Below are 26901 nucleotides of genomic sequence, written 5' to 3'. Positions count from 1 at the left end.
GAGGGTACTGTATGTAAGACACTTCCAGGTTCTGCTTCTGTGCTTGCGCATTAGGTTTTGGGGGAGGGTTTGGCCACTTGTGTTTAGGGAGCAGGAGCGTGGCTCAGCAGAGGGCTCTTTCAGTGAGGTTTTACGCAGATGGAATTTTAAGTGGGTACACAAGGGTGGAGTGGTTGGTGGTGGCACTGTTGTGGGGGGCTCTATGTGTAGTTGAGGGCCAGCACCAGCTTTGTGTCCTGGCTTCTTAAGCTTAGCATCAGGGTTTGGACATTTGCGTTTAGGGAGCTGCTTTGTGGGTCAGCGGAGAGTGCTGGGGAGTGGCTGGGCTAGCTGATGTTAAAGGTCTTTTCTAAGCTGGTTGGTGCTGTGGTTCTGTGATTATCCAGTAGTTATTATAAGGTTCTTATCTCAACCTGTGGGTATTACCCTTCTGTAATTCTCCTCCACATTTGCGTGGCAGAGGTTCAGTGGTTCAGTGAGGACACGGATTGAGAGCCAAGGCAGTCAAGGGCCTTGAATGGAGCAAGTGTTGGTTAATGTGTTGTGCTGAGTCTAAGCGTTTTGTTTCTGTCAGAGGCAATGGCGATGGCTGGCAGGGTTGGTGGGAGCCATGTAGGTCATGTGGGGAGATGGGTTGGGGAATGGCGAGTGTGTCAGGGCTTGTGTTGGAGGGATTTGGGAGTCAGGAGTGGAAATGTGTGGGACTTGGCTGTTGGGAAGGGCAGGGAGCACAGCATGTTGCACTGTAAGCATCATCATGTGTCTTTGAACCCTGCAGGTTACTCACGAGCTGAAGGGTGTGCAGATGGAGAGCAAGGGCGGCCTGTCTCAGAGAAGGACTGTGGCAGCTACACTGGTGCGTGGCCACAAACAAGCTGGGCAACACCAATGCCAGCATCATCCTGTACGGTAGGTGCCCTGGTTTCCTTTTTGCAGCAAGGTGTAGTGAGGATGAAGAGGAGGAGGATGAAGAGGATGAGTGGCTTGCGATGGAAGGGTGTGGGTTTTATTTAGCGATGCCAACCCAGCAAGGTGCCAAATGGCACAAGCTCTGAGCGATGAGGATACACGAGAGGATGAGGAGGAGACCTGCATTGGCCCATGCAGGTGGGCACTGCTTGGCAGTGGTCGGTGGTGGTCACTTTGCGTGTTTAGGGATGAGCAGCGGACGGTGAAGAGACAGACAGGACATCGTTGGAACGCAGCCCGGAGGAGAGGCCCCATGCAGGTAGGGCTACACTCTGGGGACAGAGTGTAGGGTATTTGCAGGTGGTCCTGTTGGGAGGGATACAGGCAGTACTTAAGGGGCACAGGCAGTGGCAGGTTGGGAAGTGTAGGTGTCAAGCTGGGTATCGCAGGTGTCAGGCCGGGTGGTGTAGGTGGCACTTGAGGAAGAGTCGGTGGCAATTTGGCTGGCATAGGTGTTAGCTTGTATAACAAAGGTATTAGGTTGGGTAGTGTCAGTGTCACTTTGGGTATTATAGGGGTTTGGCTGGATACTGTTGGTGGCGCTTTGGGAGCCATTGGTGTTAGGATGGGTAGGGTGCAGACAGAGTTTTAGGTGGCAGAGCGAGGGCAGGCGCTCTGTGAGTGTAGGTGACGCCTGTGAGAGAAACGCTGTTGGCTTTGCATATTCTTTAAGAGGCTTTGTAATGTTAAGGCTCTGTAATATTAAGACTTTGCAATATTAGGGCTCGGGCTAAATTACTGAAGGAAAGAAACAAAGGGCTTGAAATACCATGGCCATAAAGAGACACTCTCTGGTTAAAGACAATGTCATCTTTGGGCAATAGACACGCTCTGTGGTTCAGAAGAATGCTATCTTTGTACAACCTATGAAACTAAGCCAGTGTAAACTGCTGCTGTAGTTAAACAGTAAGTTGGGGTACCACGTGTCTGCCAGAGTGTTCTGAAATCGAACCCTGAAAGGACATAAAGGAAGAAAAAAGAGGAAGGGGTGTATGGAATTGAGTAAGGGGAGGGGTAAACAGAGGCAGGACAGTTGGCATGTAGATTATAAGCATTGGATAGGCTGTAAACCTTGGAGTCCCTAACCAATGGAGAACCAAGGGAGCGAGTTTGTGGATGGGATAGGAACTATAAATCCAAGTTCTGCCTTTGCTGTGTGTGCCTACTTGGCAGGACACCCGTTTTTGCACAAACGTTCAACAAATAGCTGCTTCGCTGCTGTGTCTGACCGAGGCCTGCCTGAACCTAGCGACTGTTTTTCACCATTCAGCTTCTCAGACACCAAAATCCAAGACCAACCCCCAGCGTGATGCTCATCTGAGTCTCCAACTTCTCCTCTTCTGGGACTCTGCTCTGGGAGGGGCAGTTCCTGCCTGACCTGGAGACCGCTGCTTCTCTTTTGCCTGCTCTTCACTGGCATCTTCTGCACTGCTGTTTGGGCTTGCTTCTTCCCCTTTCTCTTCTTTATCCATCTCTGCCAGGTTTTCTTCTTCTTCACCCTGGTCATCACAGGCAAGCAAAGGGGAAAACAGAACAGTTAGTTATTTTTTTAATGCGGAAATCCCACACAAGTGTTTCACAGAAGAGACAATGTCCTGCAAAAACTTGTACGTACGAAAACCAGCAGTCACAGCAACTGCAGCCATTAGAGAGTGCCTGTGCTTGAGCTACAACAGGAACTAAGAGTCACTCAGTGCAGGACGCGACTCCACAGGTCGAGATTTGAAATCATTCAGCATAAACAGAGAAACCCTAAAGCCTCCCAGTCTGTTATCTCGATGCATCTCCTGCTGCAAGCACCTTGCAACACAGATCGAGATCTGGATCGGCTCCCTCACAACGCTGTCTCTGCATCTAGAATACGAAGCATTTATGAAGAAACCTGATGACTTCACTGGAGCAAGGCAGGTGTCCAAACCGGGGGAAACCAGGAGAGCAGCAGCAGCAGCAACTGAAATCCTCGCTGACAGTCTCAACAAAGGCTGTGATGAGCTGGGCTCCCCTAGGGCACAACACAGCAAGGTCTATTGGCAGAACAAAAGGAGGGCAATGAGCCCTGCTGCTGCTGCTTCAGACCTCATTCATTTCATGGAGGGAGAATTTCAGTCTCCAGACCTTTCAGCATCTTAAAGCTACAGTGAACAGTCTCATTTCCAAACTAACTGCAAGTTTAGATCAGAGGAAATAAACAGGAAATTCCTTGGCTACTTTCTAAACGGGTATTTCCATCTGCACCCCTTTCCCTACCAATCAAGATGCAGCCTGCATTAAGGACCCGCCGCGTAACTCCCCCCAGTTTCTATACCGAGCACGACGTGCTGTAGTATGTATGGAATACGCCTTTGGCTATCTCAGGTCCGGTGTCCTGCCTCTGCTCCCTCCCGGCTTCTTGTGCCCCTCCTCACCGGCAGAGCACGGGGGACCGAAAAGGCCTTGATCGGGGTAAGCGGGACCGACCAACCACTGAAACATTGGTGCGTTACCAGCGTTAGTCTCAGAGGAAAGGCGAAACTCTGCGCTGCATCAGATCCTAGGAAGAGAATTAACTCTGCTGCAGCTGAAACCAGGGCAAAGGGGGAGAGACAAGCACAGTGGCAGGGCGCAGGATGCCGGGCCAGGAGCCCCCGAGGCGCCTGACATTCGTCGAGGGAGATTAAGGCAGAACCAAGCGTACTGGGGGCTCCTGACCCGGCTCATCCGGCAGACCGCAACCCTGCCGCACCGGGCGCTGTGAGGCTTCCCGCGCCGAGCGGCCAGCGGGCAGGAGACGCCCCTCTGCGCCCGCCCAAGGGACGGACGGGCGGGATCGGCTCCCCGATAACCCGGGATCCCCGGTGGGCTCGGATCTCACCTGGTGCCGCCGCTGCCGGGACCCGGACCCTGCCCGCCGCCATGCTGCCCCCGGGCGCTGCGCATGCGACACCGGAACGACTCGCGGAGGGACCGGAGCCGGTGCGCGAACACCGGGCTGCGGCCACGAGCACTCCCCGCGCCCGCCTGCACCTGAACGTGGAGCGGCGGCGGCCACTGCTCACCGGGAGCCAGCAGCCACCACGGAACACCGGTCACTGCCGGTGACACTAGCGGGGACAAAAGGAGCGCCACGGCTCCGGGCTGCAGTACCGAACTCTGGACACAGGATGGCAGCAGCGAGCTGCGCCCGGCACTACGCCGCGCCCCCTCCCGCTGCGCCGAGTTTTTGGGGGTATCCTCTCCCAGCATTCCTCCCCGCCCATCGACGGGTTCCCGTCCATAGCCGGCGGGGTTTCTAGCCTCTCGGCGGCTACCCGACCCCCCGGCGGGTTCCAGACCCTCCACATCTAGGACCCCCTCCCCCCCAAATTTTACTGAGGGTAAAGCTCTCCAGGGATGGAAGTTCACAGCATGTTCCAAAAGCACCCCAAACTGAAGTCAAGTATATTGCAAGGACATTAATCCTCCCTCTGCTCCAGAGGTATGTGACTGGCCAATAACATAGGGCTCTCCCTGCTTCTTCCGCAGCTGAGAATTGATCCTGCACACAGAGAAAGAAAAATCATAGATACCCTTTTCTGGGCCCAATCAAAGCTGTGCAAAACCAGATGCTGCCTTCAACTGAATCAAACTTCAGCCCAGGCCTCTCACCTTCCAGAGAACAGGAAAGCACATCTCCTCTCCCAGGCCAGACTTCCCACAGACTGCTCAAGTGCTCACAGCAGCAAGGTATGTTTACTGTCACCCTCCTCTTCCCTGGCTCATTTCAGTGGTTTTTGAACCCCAAGTTGGGGCTGGGATGCTGGGTAGGAGATGCTCCAGTGACAATGCATGTGTTTCAAGGTAGATAAACATCACTGTGTCTAAATTTGGGGGAAAATTAAACCATTCAGTAATCACATCAGGTGAAAGCATCTTTCCCTCTCTACATAGCCAGACACACCTGAACTGAAAGACAGATCAAAACCACCTGCCACCAGACTTATCCATGTTAGTAACTTGTCAAGATTTATTCTCCAATGAAGTCCTTAAAGCTACACTCAATTCTAGCACTGCTGGTGGTCTCAGCAGCTCTTCTGGCACATACCTAAAGGCAGTCATACAAACCCTGGTCTTGTTGAATGAGAAGTTTCCCCTCAAAGTACTGAAAGAGCACAAAAAGACCTCCCCACTTCACCCCACTTCAGGCAACCTCAGACCATCAGCTGCTGACAGCTCAGTTATGAAGTTCTGTGTCATCTCCCCAGCCCTCAGGTCATTCCTACATGCAATCTCCAAGCCAGCCTTTGTACATTATAAAAGTAAAGCTCTTTTCTGTTCCCAAAGGTGTGCTCACCTCCAGCATCCAAAGAAATCTTATTACAACCAATCAACAGCTCAGCTGTGCTCTGCTAAACCTTTAAAGCAGCAGAGACCTGACAGGCAGCCAAGGAGCATGCAAGAATGAGTCTGGCTTACCCTCCCTCAATGATCAGCATTTAAGGCTGTCCCTTGGAAATCAACTATTGCAAAATCAATTCACAACTGGACACACAACACATGGTCTGGTGAGGCACTGAGCAGCAAGGCGGGGGGGGGGGAAGGGGAGAAAATCAGAGTTCACGACACTGTGCTAGACATGGTACATATAAGATGGCCCATTTCAAAGAGACCTATGATAAAGAATGAGGAGTAGGGAAAAGCCAGAGAAAGACGTAACTGGTCAGCCCTAGCACACAACACAAGAACTGGTGTGTTAGAAGGTTAAACACTTTCCTGCAGTCATAGAGTTTTTTCCCAGTGAACAGAGACACTCCAAACCTTTGGACAGTATCTGAGCAGTTCCCTTTGACCTATGTTTTCCTCTCCTGTTATCTAAAGGAGGATTCAAAAGGTTCTCACACTGTCTGTACTTCGAGTCTGCAGCAATGAGACTGGGATAGATATTTAAACTAAGACAAGGCCTCCAGCATAGATCCAAACCTTTCACAGATGTAGGATCTTCACTCATAATTAGACATTTTTCTGGTGTTTAACCACGAAAGAATCTGCTCTTCAGAACATCATAGGAGCATTTACAAATCCTGAGCTTCACTCACCAGATGTTACAGGGCTATGAACATGGGAGGGCTGTGTGAGCTAAAATGCTGAGCTAAGACGATTCATGAAAATTGGGAAGCAGTTGTGTCCTTTGGGTCCAAATGGTCTCAACTAAGCTCTTCATCCTCTGTTAGACATATAGCAAAGATGATGCTTTTTGCCTAAAAATTAGAACATCATCCCCATTCTGCTTAGGACCCAGATGGCCTTTAAGGTCAGCTAGGGTTAGCTGGCACTGGATGATCTTTAAGGTCCCTTCCAACCTGAATCATTCTATGATTCTATCATAGAATAGACAGATCTAACAGAAAGTAAGTGTACTGCCTACCCCTGCAGTAACAAGTTCAGAAGCTACACAGAAGTGTGCCCCTTGATCTGCTTCAAACCAATGTCCAAGTGTTCGCTGCCTCTAGAATTTTGGGACTTACCACATAAGCTGTGCATTCTCCTATCCTCTGCCTTCATAGTTCCATAAGCCTCAGACATACCTCCCCTGAACCTTCTCTCTGAACTGGAGGGTCCCAGTCACAGCACTTTCATTCTCTACCTAAAAGGCAGCTGCTCTGTCCCTTTCATAATTTTTCAGGTCCTTGTCTGCACCTTCTCTAACTCCACTCTCACTCGTGACAGATGGAAGGCAGAACCGTAATACTCATGCAAATTGTCATGTAAGTGCACCAAAGTTTTCTATAACAAGAAAACAACTCTGTGTCAGCACCCTCCTCCATGATGCACAGCACTCTTGGCTTTTTTCACTCTCGCACATTGACAATGATTTTAGACAGCTATTGGCAAAGACTCTCCAATCTCCTTTGAGCTGTAAATGCCAGTTTCAAGTTCAGCATCACAAACACACCTGTAGGTTATTTCTCCCCCAGATGCAGTGACCTGCCTTTAGCCAAAACTCACCTGCTACTTCCTTGTCCAACCAGTCAGTTTTGGGAGATTCTGCCCAGTTTGCTTTGCCATCAGTTCTGCAGTGAGTACCTGAAAGAGCTTCTTACAACACCACACTGGAAGATTGTTGTGCTTTCCCTCCACCGGGATGCCAATACAAATATTGAATGCATTGGTCAATTAAAACAGTGAATGCATTTACTCCTGGGGCCCCCAAAGCTGGTTCATCTTTACTGCAGTAGTAGCCAGTAAGCCCTACCCTTTGCTTTCTACCCATTAACCAGCTTCCAAGCCTTAAAACAGCTTTCCTCTTCCTGCAGTAATACTATTTCCTTACTGTTTGGTGTGGGGCACCACAACATCTATTATATTCGCTACATTCCCTTTATCTGCATGCCTGCAGAGACACGGTAGAGTTGCAGCCAAGGCACAATTATTTCTTCTTTTTCCAGAAGCCACTGTGGCTCTTGCCAGCCAGACTGTTTTATCTCCATGTGCAGGGGTCCATCATCTTTACCACTAATGTTTTATCTTAGCAAGGTGTCCAACAGCTTCTTGTTCTCAGGCTCTCCTTAGAGACCTCTATGTAAAAGAGTTACAGTGCCAACTGCCCAGGCCTCCTGCACCCTATCTGCAATGGAAAGTTGAACACCATTTGCCTACAGCTTTCTAGTTTAATCTCAGAGTTCTTTCAGGACTCTGATAAATTTTGTTGTCTTAGCATTTCCCTGCTATCTTACTTGCATAAAACAGTCTAATGTTTCCCATGTATTTACCGTAAATTGATCCCAGGTACCCTGCTGCTGCTGCAGACCTCACTCATTTTATGGAGAGAGAATTTCAGTCTCCAGATCTTTAAGCATCTCAAAGCTACAGTGAACAGTCTCATTTCCAAACTAACTGCAAGTTTAGAACAGAGGAAATAAACAGTGAATTCCTTGGCTAGTTTCTAAATGGGTATTTCCATCTTTGCGCCTTTCCCTATCAATGAAGATGCAGCGTGAATCAAGGACCCTCCAGGTAACTCCCCCCAGTTTCTATACTGAGCACAAGGTGCTTGCTCATTGAAAAAAGCATGCTAAGGCGGCAATCTGCCCAGTGTCTGCAGCAGCAAAGCCTGATGCAAAGATCATTGTGTGTCTGCCATTTTCCTGGTTGTCAAGGACAATTCCTCCCAATTGTCTTCCTGACATCCCACCTGCAATACATTCAAGCAACTATGACTCATCAGTTTGAGCACTCTTTGAAAGTATTGCTTGGTTCTAGTTTTGCTCTTTTCATTACCTGGATCTCCAATATTTCACAGGCTTTTCCAATCTCCTTGTTTGCACAAGCTTTCTACTTAAAGTGCCAAAAACGGTGCCAACACACCTCCTCAGCTCTTGCATGGAGCCACTACAGGGGTGTTAAGCTTGTACTTGTAGTGCGGCATGCTTCACCCAGGCTGCGAAGCCTCTGGGTTGTACTGAGGCATTGCAGCATACTGCTTTGGTTCTTTCACAGTTTCTGGGGGGTTTTAAACTAACCACTTGATTGTTTTTAATTGATCCCTTCCCTAAAATAGACAATTTATTTGGCCTTTTCTCTCCAACCACACGTAAAACCCAATCATACTGTGACACCCAGAGTAGTGCTCCAGCTGTCCCAAGCAGCATGGAAAAATAGTTCAAGTTTTCTCTTGTCCCCCACTACCTGGTTTTAGGCAATGACTACCACTGCATTCAAATTCTCTCTGTATCTCACCCCAGTCAAGCTTTGGGGTCTATCTACATGTGGTACCTAAAATCTTCCTCTTTTATTGCCTGTTCCAACTATTTACCCTTCTGATCTTGAGAAGGATACAGCTGTAGTGTCATAGTAATAAAAATGCAGTACAGCATTTCCAAACCCAAAGATCTCACAGCAAGTTCCACCCCAATACACACTCAGTATTTTTACACTGTTATACTTGATCCCATCTGCCCATCCTACTTGGTGTGGGCTGTTAGTCACAAGCAGGTGCTCTTCCTCCCAACAGGAGGACACTCTTATCTCCAGTGGTTGCCACACCCCGTAAGTTTAGCACATGCCAGCCCGGAAGAGCAAATACATAAGCAGCTCCAAAAGATTTAAGTCAAGTCAGTCCCAAGAGCCAAACTCCAAAAGATCAAGCGCATCTGATGCATTAGATCAAGGCTGAACCCATTGGCCCTTGTGACTGAGCACAGAAACAGCACTAAGCATTAAATACCTGGGAGCAGGTGATATCTATGCAGGTAACCAATTTGTAAAAACAAATACCAAAGGGATAAGTTATTTCCAAATATCAGCTCTTTTCAGGGCAGGGTAGGCTGAATACACCATTTACCTTGCATCAGCTGCGCTGTACTGACAGGCTAAAAACACAACATGTGAGTTGGAACTACAGTAAAATGTCTGAACTAAACACCTTTCCCTTTGTTTGCTGTAGGATTCAGTTATGCAGTGAGACTTTCACTGAGGATGGTATTAAGTCCCACTTTTTTATTCCTAACCTCAGTCTAAAACCAGGTCGCAATCAGCATAGGAAAGCACAAGGCATCTTCTTCCCATCCTGCATTTGAAAAGCTCAGGCCTGCTGTCAGAGCTGGTGCGTTCTACCTCAGACAGGCTACAGTCCACATAAAGAGACAAAGCAATAAAACACATCTGATACCTCACACATCTGTCAGATTTAAACACCTACCAGGGTGTGACCTACCTTGTGAATCACAGGCCGCTCACTTACATTGCAGTCACTGATTTACATGTCCTGTCACCTCAGGTGGATTCTCATCACAAGCTTTTACACCAATCTCAGCTTTGATGGGCTGTTATAATACAAAGTAAGATGCTAGTCATGATTCAGCACTGTTTGTTCTATCACTTATCCTAGAATCATCAAACTGTGTCATTCATTTTAAAAGCCCTGCAAGACATTGATGGTGACAGAAAAGAAGCTGAAGAGATTCACAGTGGTTTGCATGTTGTGCCTGCTACCACTGTGCCAGTCACCTGAATCAACTCAGGCCACCAGAGGAATCAGACTGAGCTGATGCTCTTTTCACCCTTAAAAGGTGTTTCTCAAATGCTCATAAACTGGACTGGCCAGTTTCTGCACATACTTTATAGATAACCAATTCACAAAAACCTCAGTTTGCTTTCAGAATGAATCCATATGACTAGAACAAGAATATTATCCAAAAAAGGTATCTGCAGCAGGACCTATAAAAATGCATTCCAGCAACACCAGTACCGTTCCCCTGCAGTGCCCCTTGGTCTGTTTTTCTACATGGGCATTCCGCTTTCATTTTCTTAACTGTGTTCCTGACAGCTCTAATCACACCCTGGAAAATCTCCTAGACTGTTATCAAAGCCTATGGATGACTGCCATCAGGATCTTTAGCAGGGAAGCATATTCTACTCTTCTGCCTCCATACCCAGTTTATCCCCTTCTATCCACCTTTGACCAATCTCATAGCCTGCTGCAGGATAAAATCGTTCACTACTTCTAAGAACATGATGGGAAATTAAATATTTTACTTTATTAACTCAATACATGCCAAACAAGTCCATTAAATGTCTCATGACTGCTATCAAAAACATCCCTCAAAGCCATTTGCACTAGCTGTATCATTGACCTTTCCCTGATACGAAGCACAACATTCCATTTGGCTGTAAAACCCCTACTTCTCCAACATTTACCACCTTTAGCTCCTTCACCAAACCTTAAACTCAGCTTGCTCCTCACCTGCCCATTTAAAACCTAAAAACCCCAAGGTGAGTGTCTATACAGGGGAACTGCGCAGCATTTTGGTTACTAAAAGAAATACCAAAATCACAGAGGATCTGAGGAAATGTGGTTTGGTTTTGGAGGCAGGTTCAAATCTACTCATTTTTTCCTACAATGAATCAGAATGTGGATTAAGTGTTGTACTTGATACACAACAGATTTGTCCAAACCAACACAAACTAGTAGACTAAAGGGGAAAGGACTTACTAAGAATAAGTAGCAGGTAGTCAATTTTCTGGCTGGAGGAGGCCATCTGTCCTGGATTCAGCTGTAGCAGTTATTTTCCCTCCTTCTTAGTAGCTGGTGCAGTGCTATGTTTTCATCTTTAGCCTGAGAATAACACTGATGTTTTAGTTGTTGCTATGTTCACTCCAGTCAAGGACTTTTCAGTCTCATGCCCTGCAGTGAGGAGGGGCACAGGAAGCTGAGAGAAAGAAGAGCCAGGACACCTGACTCTAACTAGCCAAAGGGGTATTCCATACCACAGCACATCATGCCCTGGATAGAAACTAGGGGGAGTCACCTAGGAGGCGCAGATCGCTGCTCGCATCAGGCTGGGTATCATTCAGAGGGTGATGAGCATTTGTATTCTCTTCCCTTGTTTTTTCTCTTATCATTATTATTGGTGGTAGCAGTAGTGGTTTTGTGTTATACCTTAGTTACTGGACTGTTCTTAACCCACGGGAGTTACATTCTTTCCATTTTTCTCCCTGTCCATCCAGGAGCGTGAGGCAATGAGGGGGGGAGTGAACAGCTACATGGTTCTGCATTACCATCTTGGCTTAAACCATGACAAGGCATAGCGTATTGCACCAATCTTTAACTAACCTAATTCAGATTAGACCCAAAAGAATTAATTTTAAAAAGAGCCAAACCAGACCAAGCGTTCTCTAAGGAAAAATTAAACAATGAAGTACACGAGGTCAGTGTAAACATTTTCTTTAATATCACTGAATTTAGAAATCCAAGTCTTAGGTGGGTTTCAAATAAATAATCAATTTGAGTAAGTGTTTACATATAAAGGGAGCTCTCAAAGCAGCAGTGCACAGGTTACAATTCCTCCCTGCTAACACATCCCCAGAGAATGTACAGTAGGTAGTGCACACTGGAAAGAACAATCACAACGCACAGCACACTTGCCATCTTCAATGAAACCACTGAGTATGATGTTGGAGAGGGGGAAGAAGCAAAGGGAGGCACGCACTGCTCTTTAAAGCACCACTATTTTCCCCATAGCCTATTTACCAGCATAATACAAATAAGAAGCCTGGAAATACAAGTCAGCTTTCTGCTTCCAAAACCCACTCTCAACTCAAGAGTTAAACACAGCAGTGCTCCGATATAGAAACTGTATTCCTCAAACTGACATTGCAGTGTAACACGTCACCCCCATCCCAATTGGTCTCTACTTGGGGACACCTACTCTAATGTTTGAATTCCTCTCCAATAACTAACTGCAGAGGTAATCCAGAAAGGTTAAAGATGGGTAAGAGTTGTTGGGTTTTGTAGATCCCGGCCCAGACCAAGACATGACAGGCTTCAAGCAGGTGTATGATTACCCAGCAGAGTAGCTGGTGTCTTACATCACTAATAACACCTTCCAAAAGTAAAAATTCTTCCTCCAAGTCAAGATTTGCTTTTCTTAAATGACTCCAATTATTCTGCTGTAAAAATATGCCCAATGTGAAATTCCACACCTCAAAACAGGAAGATTTAACAATCCAGGAAGACCAAGAGAAGATAGATCAATTAGAAAGATGCCACAAATTCACATGCAAAGAAATTCCTATAAATTGTTTTCTTCTTTAAGTTCCTGTTTCACCAACATATTTTCTCTCTGCAGACAGGGGTAGGGCAATCCACCACTTTGGTTCAACATGCAATTGATCTGTGTATGCACTGCAGTCCTCACCATAGAAGCACATAACCTACTAGCATAAAGTCCTCAACACCACTAACTTGCTCTTTTCCTTCTCCATTTCCAGTATACCCGAAAAACAGTTATGCCTCTCTCTGCTATGAGTCAATTAAAAAAACCTATGTAATACTGCTGTATACCTACTGAATAAATATGACAGGAGTTAAAGGATTGTTTCAATTGCTAGCTTGGCTTTGGCAACACACTAATTGTGCTAACACCCACTGTATACTTCACACGTTTGAGTAGGGACCGCTGCAACATTTAACAGATACAAAATAAATCTTAGATTCCTAGAACTGTCAGTACACAGGATTCCCAAACTCGTCTGGATATAGAAGCAGGATAATCAGTTTTCAAGGAAAGCCACATAGTCAGTCAATCTGGCCAACTGCTGTTCATTCGGAATTGGTGGAACTGGAGCAGATTCTACAAAGATAAAATAAAGGCATCATTAATAAAATTAAGAAAACAAATCCATCTGCAATACCAGCCATTACAACAGCAAGGAAGACATTAAATGCATCAGACTGTTAAAGAGTCTCATGGGGACATATCTTAACTGCATTTCCTGCCTATGCAGCTTTAGCTGACACAACTTTACAGTTATCTGTAACCTTAAGTAGTGCACGAGTTACTAACAGCTAAGAGGCAAAAACACAAGTTCCACCAAGCAGTTTGTTGCATATACTGGAGTCTGAACAATGAAGACTGACAGTCCTTCCACTTGACAACAACAGCTCCTGAAGGTCTTCAGCTGCTCCTTTCCTTACAAGTTGCCATACTGAAGATACCAAATAAATCTACTGGGCTACCTTACTAACAAAACACAGCAAAGTACTGAATGGGATGCAGGAGAATAGAGTGCACATGCAGATCATTATACAGATGCTAGCACACCTGAGATTAGAGTTTAACAAGAGGTTGGAAGACAAGTGACTAATTCCAGGGAGATGATTAAAAATGAGAAATTTAAACACAGAAGTTGTATTTACTCTTCCTGAAGAGCTAACAGACTAGGATTCAGGATGTACATAAGTGGACATACTGCTTAGGGCTGCCAGGACGTGACAGAGAAGGCTGACAAGCAGAATGCTTTTAAAAAGCAAGAACCCAGCTCTTGAAATTGCTTTGGCATTAAGCCTGTAAATTTAAGACACTTTTGGTCACTATTAGGCACAGCAAGCCGCCAATTTAGATCTGCTGTCACTATTCTGTGAAAGAGAGACCACAGGGTTTTGAGAATCAGCATGACATAACATACTACACACCTCAATCTTTTGTTGAGCACTCAAGAAAACCACAAGATACCTTCTACGGAAGTCCCACATCATGCAAGAGCAATGAGCTTTGTGAAGCAATTGCCTTTATGTCGAAGGTTTTGTCTTATAGGGGCTGTCTACTCCTGCTTTGGAATCTGCTCCCTACTTAAGCTCCCACTTCAACTGGAAGTGAGAATCTCAGGCACTCCTTAAAGTGTGAGGGAAAGAGAAGACAGAAGGAGAAACATGTTCATGTAGCACCTGACGGGGTGGGTTTTTTTCAGGGAGAAATGACAACATTCACTTATCCAGGACCCAATTCCCATTTTGTGGTGCTGGTAAAATTGTATTTATATTCACCATGCAAGTTCAGATATATGCACATAGATCATTAAACAGAACATACCCGATGAAGGAATAAATCTGTTAAAGGAAGCTTCCAGCACACCTAAAGAGAAACACACAGAAGTGAGCTCAGTGGACCAACTTTAAACAGTTCTAATAGAGCAAGCCAAAACTGGATAAAAAGGTAATTAAAATGAAGCCCATTCGTTTATCGTATTTTACTTCACAACTAAAAAGCAGAAGAGTCAAGGCTTAGCTAGTTAGACATGCAGCTTCCAAATAGATGACAATCTCCTGCCTCTTTCTTTGCCTCAACAGTAGTTCTTGCACTCACTTTTGGGAAAGAACCACATGTAACAAGTTCCCAGTACTTGCCAACACCACATATGCTGCAACCAGTTCATACAAAACCTGATCACATACAAAAGCTCAGGGCTCTGGTAGGTATGCCCCTAGGGATAAATTTCAATACCTTCCCTGGCACATGTTTATTGTGATCTTCTGGGCTCTAAACTCCTAAAAACTCTGCCCATACAAACAATGTATTTTCTTAGCCTAACCGATGTTGCCCTTTTGGATATGCTGTAATGTAGCTTCTTATTCCAGAGCTGTGCAGTTTCAGAGCAGTCATTTATTCTGCTTTCATAGCTTAATTTTATCTTTGCCACAGCCAGCCATAGAGACAGCTTTAGCAGAAAAAAAAGAAACCCAAACCAAAAGAAACAAGCATTTCTGCAGGCTGGGCTTTGCAGGAACAGACACTGTTATCAATACCACAATGTCCATGGGGAAAAGATCCAGTAGTACAAAGTTTAAAAAGCAAATTACACCAAGGACTGGAGTTCCTCAGAGCACAAAGATCCACGAGACCCCTGCCCAAAGAAGTTCTGCTTCTCCTGAAAAACTCCTAGGTTCAAACTGGTATAAGTTTTACTCATCTTTATTAGATTAAGCCATCTCCCTTTAGGTCATCCAACTTATGTTCCACTGCAGCAGAGGAGAAGCAGAAGAAATTATAGCCTATCCTGTCTGCTTTTGTTTAAAACAGTTTGAAGATGTAGTTTAATCTACACTACCTGTAACCCCAAATCAAGTCCACTACTTTGTACTTCCTATATCTATAAGCATTCCATGTAAGCAGCATAAGCCCCTATAAAAGAATCTAAGAAAATATTATGCATATTTTTAATTAAAAACATCTAATTACTAGAAAATGCTAAACTCAAGGTACAATGAAGTACCAGCTCCACCTACCTGGCTTTTTAGGCATTACCATACGAGTTGAAAAGTCTGCTTGCCAGCCCTGTTCTAATACACCTGAAAAGGCATTTTTACATTAGTAACAACAAATGGCCTGTAAAATTGCTACAAATGTAAAACAAAGATGCACATTAAGACCAGTATAAAAGTATCTCAGTTCACTGCCTACATGCTGTAACTCCAAGACATACTACTTACGAAAATGCTTATATTTAGACATGTAGTTCAACAAGTAACATCACAAAACTAGTAACACATGGAATTAGCTTAATCCACTACCTTCACTCTTCTCTCACCACAGAATTGCTTTAACACTTCCATATACATAAAGGAAGATAACCAATGGTAACTAGTAGCAAGACCCCCCCAAACAGAACACCCAAACCCAAGACATTTTTCTCTATTCACTGCCCCATCCCATCACTTCTTTTTACAAGGCGCTCAATTTGTACAAATGTTTATTTCCCATCACTTGCAGCTCTCTGATCTCAATCATCTGTAGAAACACTGTTCAGTGAATAAATGCGAAGTACCTTTCACAGCTTCTTCTACAGGAAGCCCGACAAAAGCTGCAAAATCATCTGCAACTATTGAGGTATATGCCTGAGAAACCAGTCCAAAGGCTCGTTTCCTAGTTGCATCTAAGGAAAGAGAAACACTGTAAGACAGACTGATATCCACAGCTAGAAAAACCTGACACTTTTATTCCAATTCTAACACTACCACCCTTAAAGCCAGCACTTGAGAAGTTCCCCCTCCCTTCCCACTATTCACTGAAGTACCACAGCCAGAGATAACAGCTTGCTCTATGCCAGGAAAAAAAGCTCTCAGTGACCCCATTCAACTCCAAATGCAGTTTACAGCATCTCGGGTACTACCACCAGTATGTAAACCAATTTAGTTAACTCTGCTTCTAATGGCAGTCTCAATTTGCAATGAGCTTGTGTGTGAAATATTTAGAAACAGGAAAAAAAAAGAAAAATAAGAAAAAAAAAAACCCAACAATGAGTTAAACTATGAATGCCTTTTTGGCTACATCTGCTTTGACACCAAGGCGTCTAAGAAAATCCCAGTTTCTGAAGTTACAGAGAATGTTACTGCAAAGTACCTTAGAAGGACTTAGAATTCTGGTCTGCCCTCTAGTAGCAGGACTTTGCATCTTACACAGTTTATAAAACATTCGTCTAAACAGACATTTAAAAGAAGAACCTTTATGTAAGTGTCACAAGGTTCTCAGATACCAAACCACGTTCCCTAGATCACTAGGTAGAAGTCTGATCAAACTGGATAACTGGTGGTCTGTTTTGCTATTACAGAAGATAGTATATGAAATTCCAATACAACAATCACATACACAGCCCTAATAAAAATAATACAACTTGTACAAACAAGTTATTGCAATGAAATTTTTATTCACACCTGGTACCTAAAGTCCTAGTAAGTAAAACCTACAACAACCTGGCAACAATCTTCCTCACCACTTGCGATTTTTAATAAGTAGTCATTTATCTACTGGTCTGTGTTTGAGCACACAGAAATAATTTAAGGCAACGTAGAAGTAGTTCCATGCTACCTTCAGAAGCTCAATTTGTACCTCTAAGTGCTTCCATGATTGGTTGGATAGTCTCGGACCACTGATGTGCACTGATTGTTGTATAGATTCCTGGGAAGTCTCTCTGCCAGATTCTTTGTCCCACTGACCAAACTGCACCAAGCTCAGCATTTGCCTGTTGTGACAAAAATAACCAAACCCAACAAAAAGTTAACCCAGAGCTGTGCATTCTCTACAGTGACCATACTGTACAAGCAGATTTCCATTTCCTTTCCCCACTGCAAGAGAATATCACAACTCAAAGACAAACAGGGAAATCTTGTTCTAGCATGTATCACTGCTGCAAGCTCCCTGATCCATCCTCTGCCATTACGTTATCACCCACATAAGCAAAGTCTGCTCACATCAGTTATACCAACCCAGGCTAACATGACCAGCTAAAACAATCATGGAGAGAAATCTGCCCTCAGGATATTGACTGGAATTGTAAAAAAGACAGGCACAGCTTATTTTCTGTTTAGAGAGATGCTTGCCTCTTCAGTAGAGGCTTTCTAAGGTGCACAGGCTGTTTGCACAGTGCAGGCAATTTTCAGCTTGCAAAGTCTTGCAATCTCGACAACAGGTCATGTTTAATACAGTGACACAGTCACTACAACTGCTCTCCCATCACTGGCTTTAAGTTTTATTCTATTTAGCTGAATCTAAAAATGTATCTTTGATCCAAATACAGTGCAAAACAAGTGCCTTCAGAAAGTTAATCAATTTGAAGATGCATCTTGCCTCAGGTCACTTTTTGCTGCACAAGGTATCCTGCACCCTCATGTGGAACATGGCCCCATCCCAGAGCCAGATCAATTGCTTTCCTCCAGCTGACTACACTTCAGCATAAAGCTTTCTACTAAAAACTCTACAGACTTACTGAATTCTATTGCACCAGATTGATTGTGAAGTAAAAGAGGCAACAGATGAGCAACAAGGAAATCTGAATACCAATATGCCATCTGCTGGGCAAGCAGTTTATAGCACAGAACTAAGCCCAAGGCTACTTCCCAAACACAATCACTGAGGGAAAAGTGTCACTATTAGCAAACTTACATGAAACTGGTTTAGTATCAAATGGCATTTTATGAATTACTTACAGATTTGATAGCAGGAGGGATTCTTTTCCAAAGATAGCGTGCATTATTCCTAAAACAAAGTTAAAAATCCTTCTCAGTAAGCAAATGTTTGCTACAAAGAGACACCAAAAGGTTTGTTCAGACACTGTTAAGAGTCTCAGTGCTTTAAAATATTCCTTCTGCGTCTAGTGAAGTAGAACAACAATGCTACTCTCAAGCAAACAATATGACTACCATAATAAAACAATAGTTCATTAACTGCCTCATTCAGCACAGTTCAGAAAAGGTTCATCATTCACCTGCCCTGGGAAGCGTTTCACAGAGGTTACTTTTGCAGTTGTATTTTTAGAAGAGCTACATTTTTGATGAAGACACGTACAAACAGTGACTTATCATAGTGTGTTGTGGTTTAGACCCAGCTGGTGAATGAGCCCCTTCTTCCCCTCCTCAGGCAGGACTGGGAGCAGAATCAAAAGAATGTAAAGCCCACCAGTTGCAATAAGAACAATTTAAAGTACAGTGCAATGATATTACTACTACTGATAATAATGATTAGGTAAATTACAAGGGGAGAGAATATACAACTAAAATGGGAAAGGAAAAAACCCAACAATTATGCACAATAAAACTGCTCACAAAGATTCAAAATGCAAAACGGAGAAAAACACAAATCTAAAACTTCAAATCCATGTGAACCAAGGTTACCTACATCAGTTTCAGCATTCTCAGGGAATTTGTCCTGAAAGAATATGTATCTACAAGGCAAAAAACCCCACTCCAATCTTCAAATCCCCAGACCAATCCTTACTTGGGCTTGATGATCAAACACAGCAATATCATTTATTCTGCCTGAATAAATACTCAGCAATTGATCCATAAATCCTAAACACAGTAAATCAGGTTCATACAGGGCCATGTAATATACCACCAGACTGAATCAAAGGATTACAGCTTCATGCAGATTTAGCTCATTCAAGACAACGGTATCCCTCATTTTTACCATGGACAGTTTAGAGTTATCCTGCTGTAATTGAAACTCAAGCAGCAGCATGCAATGCTACTCAAAACAAATGCAGCCTTGAAAAGCTACAAATCAACATGCTGAAGTGCTCGACACTTTTCCAAGGACCCAATTTCACTATTTAAGGATCTTTTATCCTAAAGCCAGCCTGCTTCCCTATAGCTCAAAAGGGTGGGCAAGAGCAAAGGAGAGTAATTTTCCTGACAGAACAAAGGGTAAATGAGACTTAACTCTGTGAACAATGTAAAGAACAAACCAAAAACCTCACAGCACTGCCTACATGCATTTTGTTAGTCACACAACCAATTTCTAACATCCTGGCAACTGCAGCTCAAGCTAATAGCAACAAGTTCAGTATCTGAAGTGAAACATTAAGACAAACCACTTACATGTCATTATGCAACAGGTACAAAGCTAGCAGTTGGCCATAAACAAGGGGGGTTGCAATTCCTCCAGGGGCCTAAAAAACACGTACAAAGAAGTTGGTTATATATTTTAAAAGTGGCATCTTACAAAATACAGCAGGAAGCCAAGTTTAATGGAAACTGAACACTCCAAGACAATCTTTTCTTTTCCCCACATCCCATAATAGGTCTGGACAAACTGTCAGAGGTGCTGTGTTGTATCAGTGCAGCTGTATCTTACAATTAAGAGGCAACTTGCATCAGAAGTTTTACTTAGTAGACTTTGTTTTGCTGCATGAAAAAGTAAGGCTACATCTTTCATTACTCCAATGTTCTAGTTTACAACCATAGAAGTGGTAACTACCTCACTTTACAGTTCCTTACAAACATCTGGTTTTAGGCACTCACCATTATCTTGAGATGAACTTCAGTTCAATTCAGAGCATTTCACCAGAGTAAAGCTTCTTTGCCCAGTTGAACTGCCCTTCTTGAGAATCTAAACTAAGCTTTAACAGTTGCCACACTCCAGCCAGACTTCACAAACCAAACAAGTAGAGAAAAATGAATTATAATAAAGTTACAAAATTTTGAGAGTCTATAATAATTTAAAAGCTGAAGAGATTTCCATTAGGTTTTTGGCAATTTATCAAAATATAGTGCAGCAAGCACTCACAGGAAGCCAATTATGCAGCTATTTAATTACATGTGTGATAGATAGGCTCATCTGAGCCAAAAGGAGGTGATTAGCTGTGTCGTGGAGCATGGCTGCAGAAGCAAAGCCCAAAGCCAACTGGGAGCCATCCCTGACACTCAGAACGGAGCCTGACAGAACCCTGCAACCCCCTCACAAGAGCCAAAAGGCAGACAAAGCCATTGCAAGTCAGGTTCAAACAGCTTGACCAAACCCAAGTATCAGACACTGTTTGAAGCTTGTTAATCTGAGTGGGAACACAAAGGTAACTCCATTTATAGAAATGTGGTGTATAAGAACCAACATTACCTCATGTGGGGCTATTCAGTGACTGTTAACACATAGTTATGTGTTCATAGGAGTATGTGGTCATAGGAGTAACACCATTTCATCTAAGTACCCCTCTACCCACACTTCCTTAACAGCCACCTTAGCAGCAAGTGCCGTACTCATGTGCTCCTCTGAAGGATGAAAACACACACACCTTCAAAGCAAGCACTGAACAGCTGCCAGCAGGAAAGGGGAGCCACTCTCAACTCTCTCCAGTGGTACAAGGGCACTCTTCTGCTTCTCTATGCACAAGTGCCCATCACTTGAGGCAGCAGGTAGCTCATGTTTTCAGCACAACAATCTCCCTCCAGCTCCATAGCACTCTTTTACAAAGCTCAGGGCATATCAAGAAGCTACAGCACCATGCTGAGAACACGAGAGGCACCTGGGCTCTGTACTGAAACTCCAACTGAAGCTTGATGACACACACATGGTAAGTAGGGACCCCTTCTATCTAAGGATTACCTTTTCCACTGCAAAGCTCTGATTTGTCAACACCAAAGTTCTGCTATTGCAAATGATGATATACTTGAACCACTGTCTCCCTTCAGTTGTTAGGGCACCAACACCTGGAAATCAGAATCCATAAAGAGTGCACGAAAGAGGAAGAATCCAAATTTTCCCTTCTTTCAAACCTCTCCATTAGGATGTGCAATTTTCACATTTCAAAAAGCACTGGGAGCTCTGTAAGCTGAGAAAGGGTCTGCGGATATCACCCAGGAAGCGCTATCAGCATTAACATGGTGCTGCTTGGAATGGCTGAGAGACCTAGGTGGTTTAGTCTGGAGAAGAGAAGGCTCAGGGGGGACCTTACTGCTCCCTACAACTGCCTGACAGGACAACGGAGCCAGGAGGGGTGGGCTCTGCTTCCAAGGAACAAGGGATGGGACAAGGGGAAACGGCCTCAAGCTGAACTCTCTTGCACAAAAGCCTCCAAAAAGACCCCAGTAATTATACTAAAACTGTTCTCATTTATCTGCAATTTGTGATTTTCCCAAATGCTTTTTGGCAGGCTTCTGCACCAAACCCCCACCAACCTCAAACACACACACAGGCAGAGCACCACACACATCTCTCCTTGCAGCACCAGGGCATGCTCCCAAACCAGCACTTTCACAGAATCAACCAGGCTAGAAAAGACCTTGAAGCTCATCAAGTCCAACAGCTGCCCAGCACTGCCAAGGCCACCACTAACCCATGGCACCGAGGCCTCTTCTCCACGGTGTGTGAACACTTGCAGGGACGGTGACTCCAGCCCTGCCCTGGGCAGCCTGTTCCAATGCCTGAGCACCCTTTGGGGCAGGAATTGTTCCTCAGCTCCATCTAAACCTGCCCTGGTGTAGCTTGAGGCCGGTTCCTCTTGTCCCATCCCTTGTTCCTTGGGAGCAAAGCCCAGCCCCTCCTGGCTCCATCCTCCTGTAAGGCACTTGTAGGGAGCGATCAGGTCCCCCCTGAGCCTTCTCTTCTCCAGACTGAACCCCCCAGGTACCTCAGCCGTTCCCCATCACACTGTGCTCCAGGCCCTGCAACAGCTCCGCTGCCCTTCTCTGGCCCCACTCCAGCGCCTCAATGTCTCTTACAGTGCGGGTTTTCCAGGCAGAACTCATTGACGGGGGCCACGTTACCGCCGCCCCTGATCCCACCGCCACCGCTCTGGAACGGCACCGAGCCCCGAGGCCTTCCCATAGCCTCAGGAACCCCCCGCACCTCGAGCTCCTGCGTCTCGCACTGCTCCAGCAGCCGCCGGAAGCCGCCACCGCCGCTCTCCGCCATCACCGCCACCGGCATCTTCCCGCCCGCCAGCACCCCCGCACCTCAAAAGGCCCCCACGCCGCTACGTCACTTCCGACGCGACCAAATACGCACTTCCGCGCGCCAGCCGCTCTAGCCCCGTTCCATGGCCCTGGAGGCCTGCGGGGGGCGTGGCTTACGGCCGGGGCGTGGCCAAATGGGCGTGGTCACTGTTTTGGCGCGCCGGGCTGGGCGGGCTGTGGTCAGCACGTGTGTCAGAGCCCGTGTGATAACAAGCGGATCGGTTGTACCGTGTTCACCCCCCGTTATCTCTGTGTGTGTGTGATAAACACATCACTTTAAGGTGTCTGTATGTATATATTACATACCACATGATGTATGACATACATATATATTACATATCATGTGATGTATGACATGCACACATCACGTATCACATGATGTATGACATACACCCTTTATTGCACATTACATGTGCTATATAACGTCATATCTCTAACGTCGTGCACCCGCCAAAACAGCATATAGTATGCCAACATGGGGTATAACACCCTATTTTATAGGTAGAGCCTCCTGTGACTCCAGTTCCCATCCTCACAGGGCTGTACCAGGACCCCCCAGTTCCATCTCCCATCAGGTGATGTATTTATGACTTGGAGGGGTTTGAACATGCTTACACCATGGACTGTGTCCTTGGAAAGCAGGAGGATTGTCACCAGATCTTTATAATTACAGAGACACAGAAGGAAACTTCCATTTTCTTAGGGCAAACCTACCTGGGGCCTTGTTCCCAGCAAACCCTTGCTTTCCAATATAACCAATGTGCTCTCCACTGCAGTTCCACATCTCTTGAACAAAGCCTGACCCCAGTGCTCCCCCACCACCTTCCACCCCCAGGGCCGCCCCAGGGACCATCCCCCAAATCATTCATATTCAACCAGGGACCCCTACAGCCCTTTACAGAGTTCCCTCAAGCTGTGCTCAAGAGCTGCATGACCTTGATGCTAAATTAGGGTTGCCTGCATAAGCCTGACCTGGCTCCAGCAAGGTGCTCTGGAGGAGTTGCCCATGCTTTTGGGCTGGAAACAGGAAAGCACAGGGATGCTCAGCCCCTCGATCCTGCTGCATAAAGCCTGACCCTGTTGCCAGGGAGTCTTCATGCTCCAGGAGAGGTCATGGCTATGGAAAAATGAAAATGACCTGTGTTCTCTTTGGGATTTGCCCAGAAGAGAGAATTGCCCTAACCTTTTGCTCTGCTTTCCAATTATCTCATGCTTTTTAGGAGGCAATGGGGAGAACAAAGCAGGTGGCAGCTTGTGATGGTGCCAGCGAGAGACCTTTCCTTAGCACTGTAGCATTGGGGTCAGAGCATCCTGATGCCCATCACAGAGCACATTGATTTGGGAAGGCTTCATCTTAAGGTGGGATGTCATGGGGCTGCACTCCTCCATCCCGCTGCTATCATTCTTCCCGGTGCCAGGAGGGAAGGTACGAGCCAGTCCCTGGCATCGCTGCTGTGCTGAGCCGCTGTGAGTGCTCTTCCTCCCTGTGAGCAATCGTTTCATTTGGGGAATAAACAGTGAAAATGGAGCAGACAAGAGGGTTCCGCAAGAGGGCACTGTCTGCAAGAGAAACAAACGGGAGCGGTGCCGTGGCCACCGCCAAACATCCCACTGCCCCTTCCAGATGAGAAACTCCATTTGGGGCCAGTTAGGTTTTTATATATATATTTTATATATATTATAATATTATAATGATATATATTATATATCATTTTATATAACATATATATAATGATATTTCTTTTGCAGGATTTCATGAAGCTGTTGGGACAACAATCGAATCCCAATCCCCCCTCTTTCACTTTAAAGCCATTCCTTCCCCCTTGTCCTGTCCCTACAGGCCCTTGTATAAAGTCCCTCTCCAACTGTCTCCTTCCTGCACATGAGCTGCAAACCCTGTGATTGCAGGAGCTGGGGATGCTGCCAGAGTGGCTGAGCAGGGCCTTCTGACCCCCTCCCTTGCCCCATAAGGACAGAGGAAACCAAGCATCATGGCTGGGAGCTCAACCCTTCAGCCTTTCACCTTCCTGGCTTGAACAAGAATGATTTCTACACCATCGCCATGCGGTTTTGCTCGGCCCTGGAGCAGAGGGTGGCCACAGAGGGCTTTAACCAGTGCCTCTGCAGTGAGCCAGGAGATGCCGTCTGACAGGGATGCCCAAAGAACCTGCATTGCCCTGTCAGCACCATCTTTATCACATGGAGGACGGCTTCCAATGAAAAGTTCCTTTAAACCAGTGATGGATTCAGGCCAAACCTGCCTTTTACAGTGACTGAGACCACTGAGCTATCACCCTGGGAAATCATGGGACCACTTATGTTAGTTGGGATCTTCTGTTCCATTCAGGCACCAAAAGAAGAGGCCAAACTTGGAAAACAGCTGAGCACATTGGGAAATCTGTCCCCCTTTGCAAAGCCAACCACATTAAATTAATGGGAAAGCTCCTTGACTTGAAAGGATCCTGATTTCCCTTCGGCTCACTGGCTTGAAAGGCACTTTAGGGCATGGCTGCCAGCTGTTGCAGATGTGTAAAGTAAACTTAATGTGATCTTTATTCAGCTCCTGGTGACGATGGCATGAAAATCTCAGGAACTCATTTGTTCCTTGCATGGGCTTTAATAGAGCGATGAAATGGATTCCAGTTCTGCTCTCCTCGCCAGTCCTGATGAGCTTCAGTTGTTTCCAGAGGCATTTCCAAGAAAGATTAGCAGAGATGTTGTGGCAGGGCTTTATTTTCCCAGTTGTTTCCATGCGCTGCCTCTGATGTGGAGGTACACTCTGGAAAGATGATTGCAAGAGGCTTCCCTTTCTCATCTGCTTCAAAAGCTTTGCAGGGGAACAAAAGAATCACGATGGGGAAAATAAGATGTAATGTGGTGATATGGAACAATAGGAGAGTTAATTTAATGTGAAAGGTAAAGAAAACGGTGTTAAAGGGTCAAGTTGAAACACTCCACACCCTTCCCCATCCCCTCAGCCCCCTGATTTATAGTGGCTGTGCCTGACCTGAGCAAAGGCTGTATCTAAATACATGATTTCCTTCCATGACATCAAAGCTCATTTGACACCAGCCATCAAAGGGGACAAATGCCTCGATTATGGGAGCTGTGCTCAGCAGAAAGGAAATGGGGAACGGCTGATGGGAAATTAACATTTCTTTTCCCCAAACAATTAGTTTTTATTGTTCCATTTCGATGGGGGCATTGGTTTCAACTCCCATAAATGAGATCACTGGGATAGAACTTCTTTTTTTTTGCCTTCCTCATCCTTATTTCATCACTCAAGCCCAAGGCCTCAGTTATACAGGCTTTTACTGCAGCATGGTGCTATAATCAAAGGGAAAACCCTTAAACAGGGAGCCTGGGGAGCTTGTGGGATGTGCAGGAGACCACAGAAGCCGTGGCAAAGTGACTACTGTGGTGTGAGGTGCTGAGAGGTATTCACCCACCAGTCCTCGCCTATGGGCTCTGTGTCCTTCTGCTGCTGCTCTGGATCAAATCCATCCCTGAGCTGGATTTGGGATCAGCTGAGCTGATCTGAGCTTTCTCTGCACCCTGAACACCTCCATCCACCTCCTCTTGCTTTCCCTAGGAGTTAATGTGAGCAATGGCTCTGCCCACAGGTCTGGAGGCAAAGACTGCCCTCCTGTAACCTGCCAAGGGGGAAAGAGACTCTGTGTGTGTCTAACCTCAATGTTGTTTTTATGAATTTCAAGGCATGTCTCTGCATTTTCCTGTTTTTGCTTTGTTCTATAGGATCCTCAGCCAAGTTTCGGTCCCTTCCCTGGCTTCTGGGCCAGCAGTTCTTGGTCTCTGCATAGTTTAATCCTTGGGTACCTCTGAGCAATGCAGTGCTGCTTCCCCTTGCTCTTCTTCTCCCACCAAGGTGCTCCCTCATAGAAATCCCTGAAATGGTCCAGATTTGGGGGGATAATGAGAGAGGATCCCAGTCCAGTGTGGAGTGTTTTTGAGTATCAAGCATTCAGCATGGGACATTTGGGGGGCATCAAGTGGGAGGATCCCAGGTCAAACACGGGATGTTTGGGGATGGAGTGGAGGGACCTTGGTTTAATAAAGGGTGTTTGGGAGATGGATAGAGGGGTCCTTGGTTCGAGCTATGAGTTGGTGGGGAGAGGATGTCCCTGGTGCAGTAGGGAGCATTTAGGGGATGAAGTGGGGAGTCCCTGTTCTGGCTGGGGCACTTGAGGGATGGAGCACCCCTGCAGGCTGCAGCCCCTCTCCAACTGACGTCCTTCTCAGCAGGACGGAATGCACAGGGCATCCCTGGGGTGCTGCTCACACTGTGAGCCTGGGGGCTTCCTCGGGGCCCCATGGCCTCCTTTGGCCTCCCACCTTATGCTGGGGCTGGCTGGGGGCACAGCTCTGCCTGTGAGGTGGGATGTGCCTTCCATGCCAGGGAGGGAGATGCTCCTGCACCCCCATCCTACCAGGATCAGATGCATTGCCATGTCCCTTGA

The 26901-nt window shown here is 45.8% G+C and overlaps 1 protein-coding gene across 5 annotated transcripts; it reads right to left on the bottom strand.

The window, feature by feature from the left end:
• Positions 1-2454: 2454 nt before the first annotated feature.
• On the bottom strand, positions 2455-22469 carry COPS8 (COP9 signalosome subunit 8). Of its 5 annotated transcripts, XM_080632078.1 has the most exons (10): positions 22317-22409; positions 21075-21178; positions 19997-20122; positions 19574-19644; positions 18185-18233; positions 17088-17220; positions 16027-16134; positions 15488-15550; positions 14295-14336; positions 11737-13055 (listed from the first exon to the last, which is right to left on the bottom strand). In XM_080632078.1, exons 3-10 carry the CDS (start codon positions 19997-19999, stop codon positions 12976-12978), a joined length of 549 nt encoding a protein of 182 aa, XP_080488204.1. In that variant the 5' UTR covers positions 20000-20122; positions 21075-21178; positions 22317-22409; the 3' UTR covers positions 11737-12975. The 5 variants fall into 5 exon arrangements, with proteins under 5 accessions (XP_080488203.1, XP_080488204.1, XP_080488205.1 ...); XM_080632079.1 differs by lacking the exon at positions 21075-21178 and having other exon boundaries at positions 22317-22404; XM_080632080.1 differs by lacking the exon at positions 19997-20122 and having other exon boundaries at positions 22317-22403.
• Between the last annotated feature and the right edge of the window lie 4432 nt (positions 22470-26901).

The sequence above is a fragment of the Psittacula echo genome (assembly GCF_963264785.1).
Source record: "Psittacula echo genome assembly, chromosome: 20".
Taxonomy (NCBI): Eukaryota; Metazoa; Chordata; class Aves; order Psittaciformes; family Psittacidae; genus Psittacula; species Psittacula echo.
This window is presented reverse-complemented; position numbering and strand designations above follow the sequence as displayed.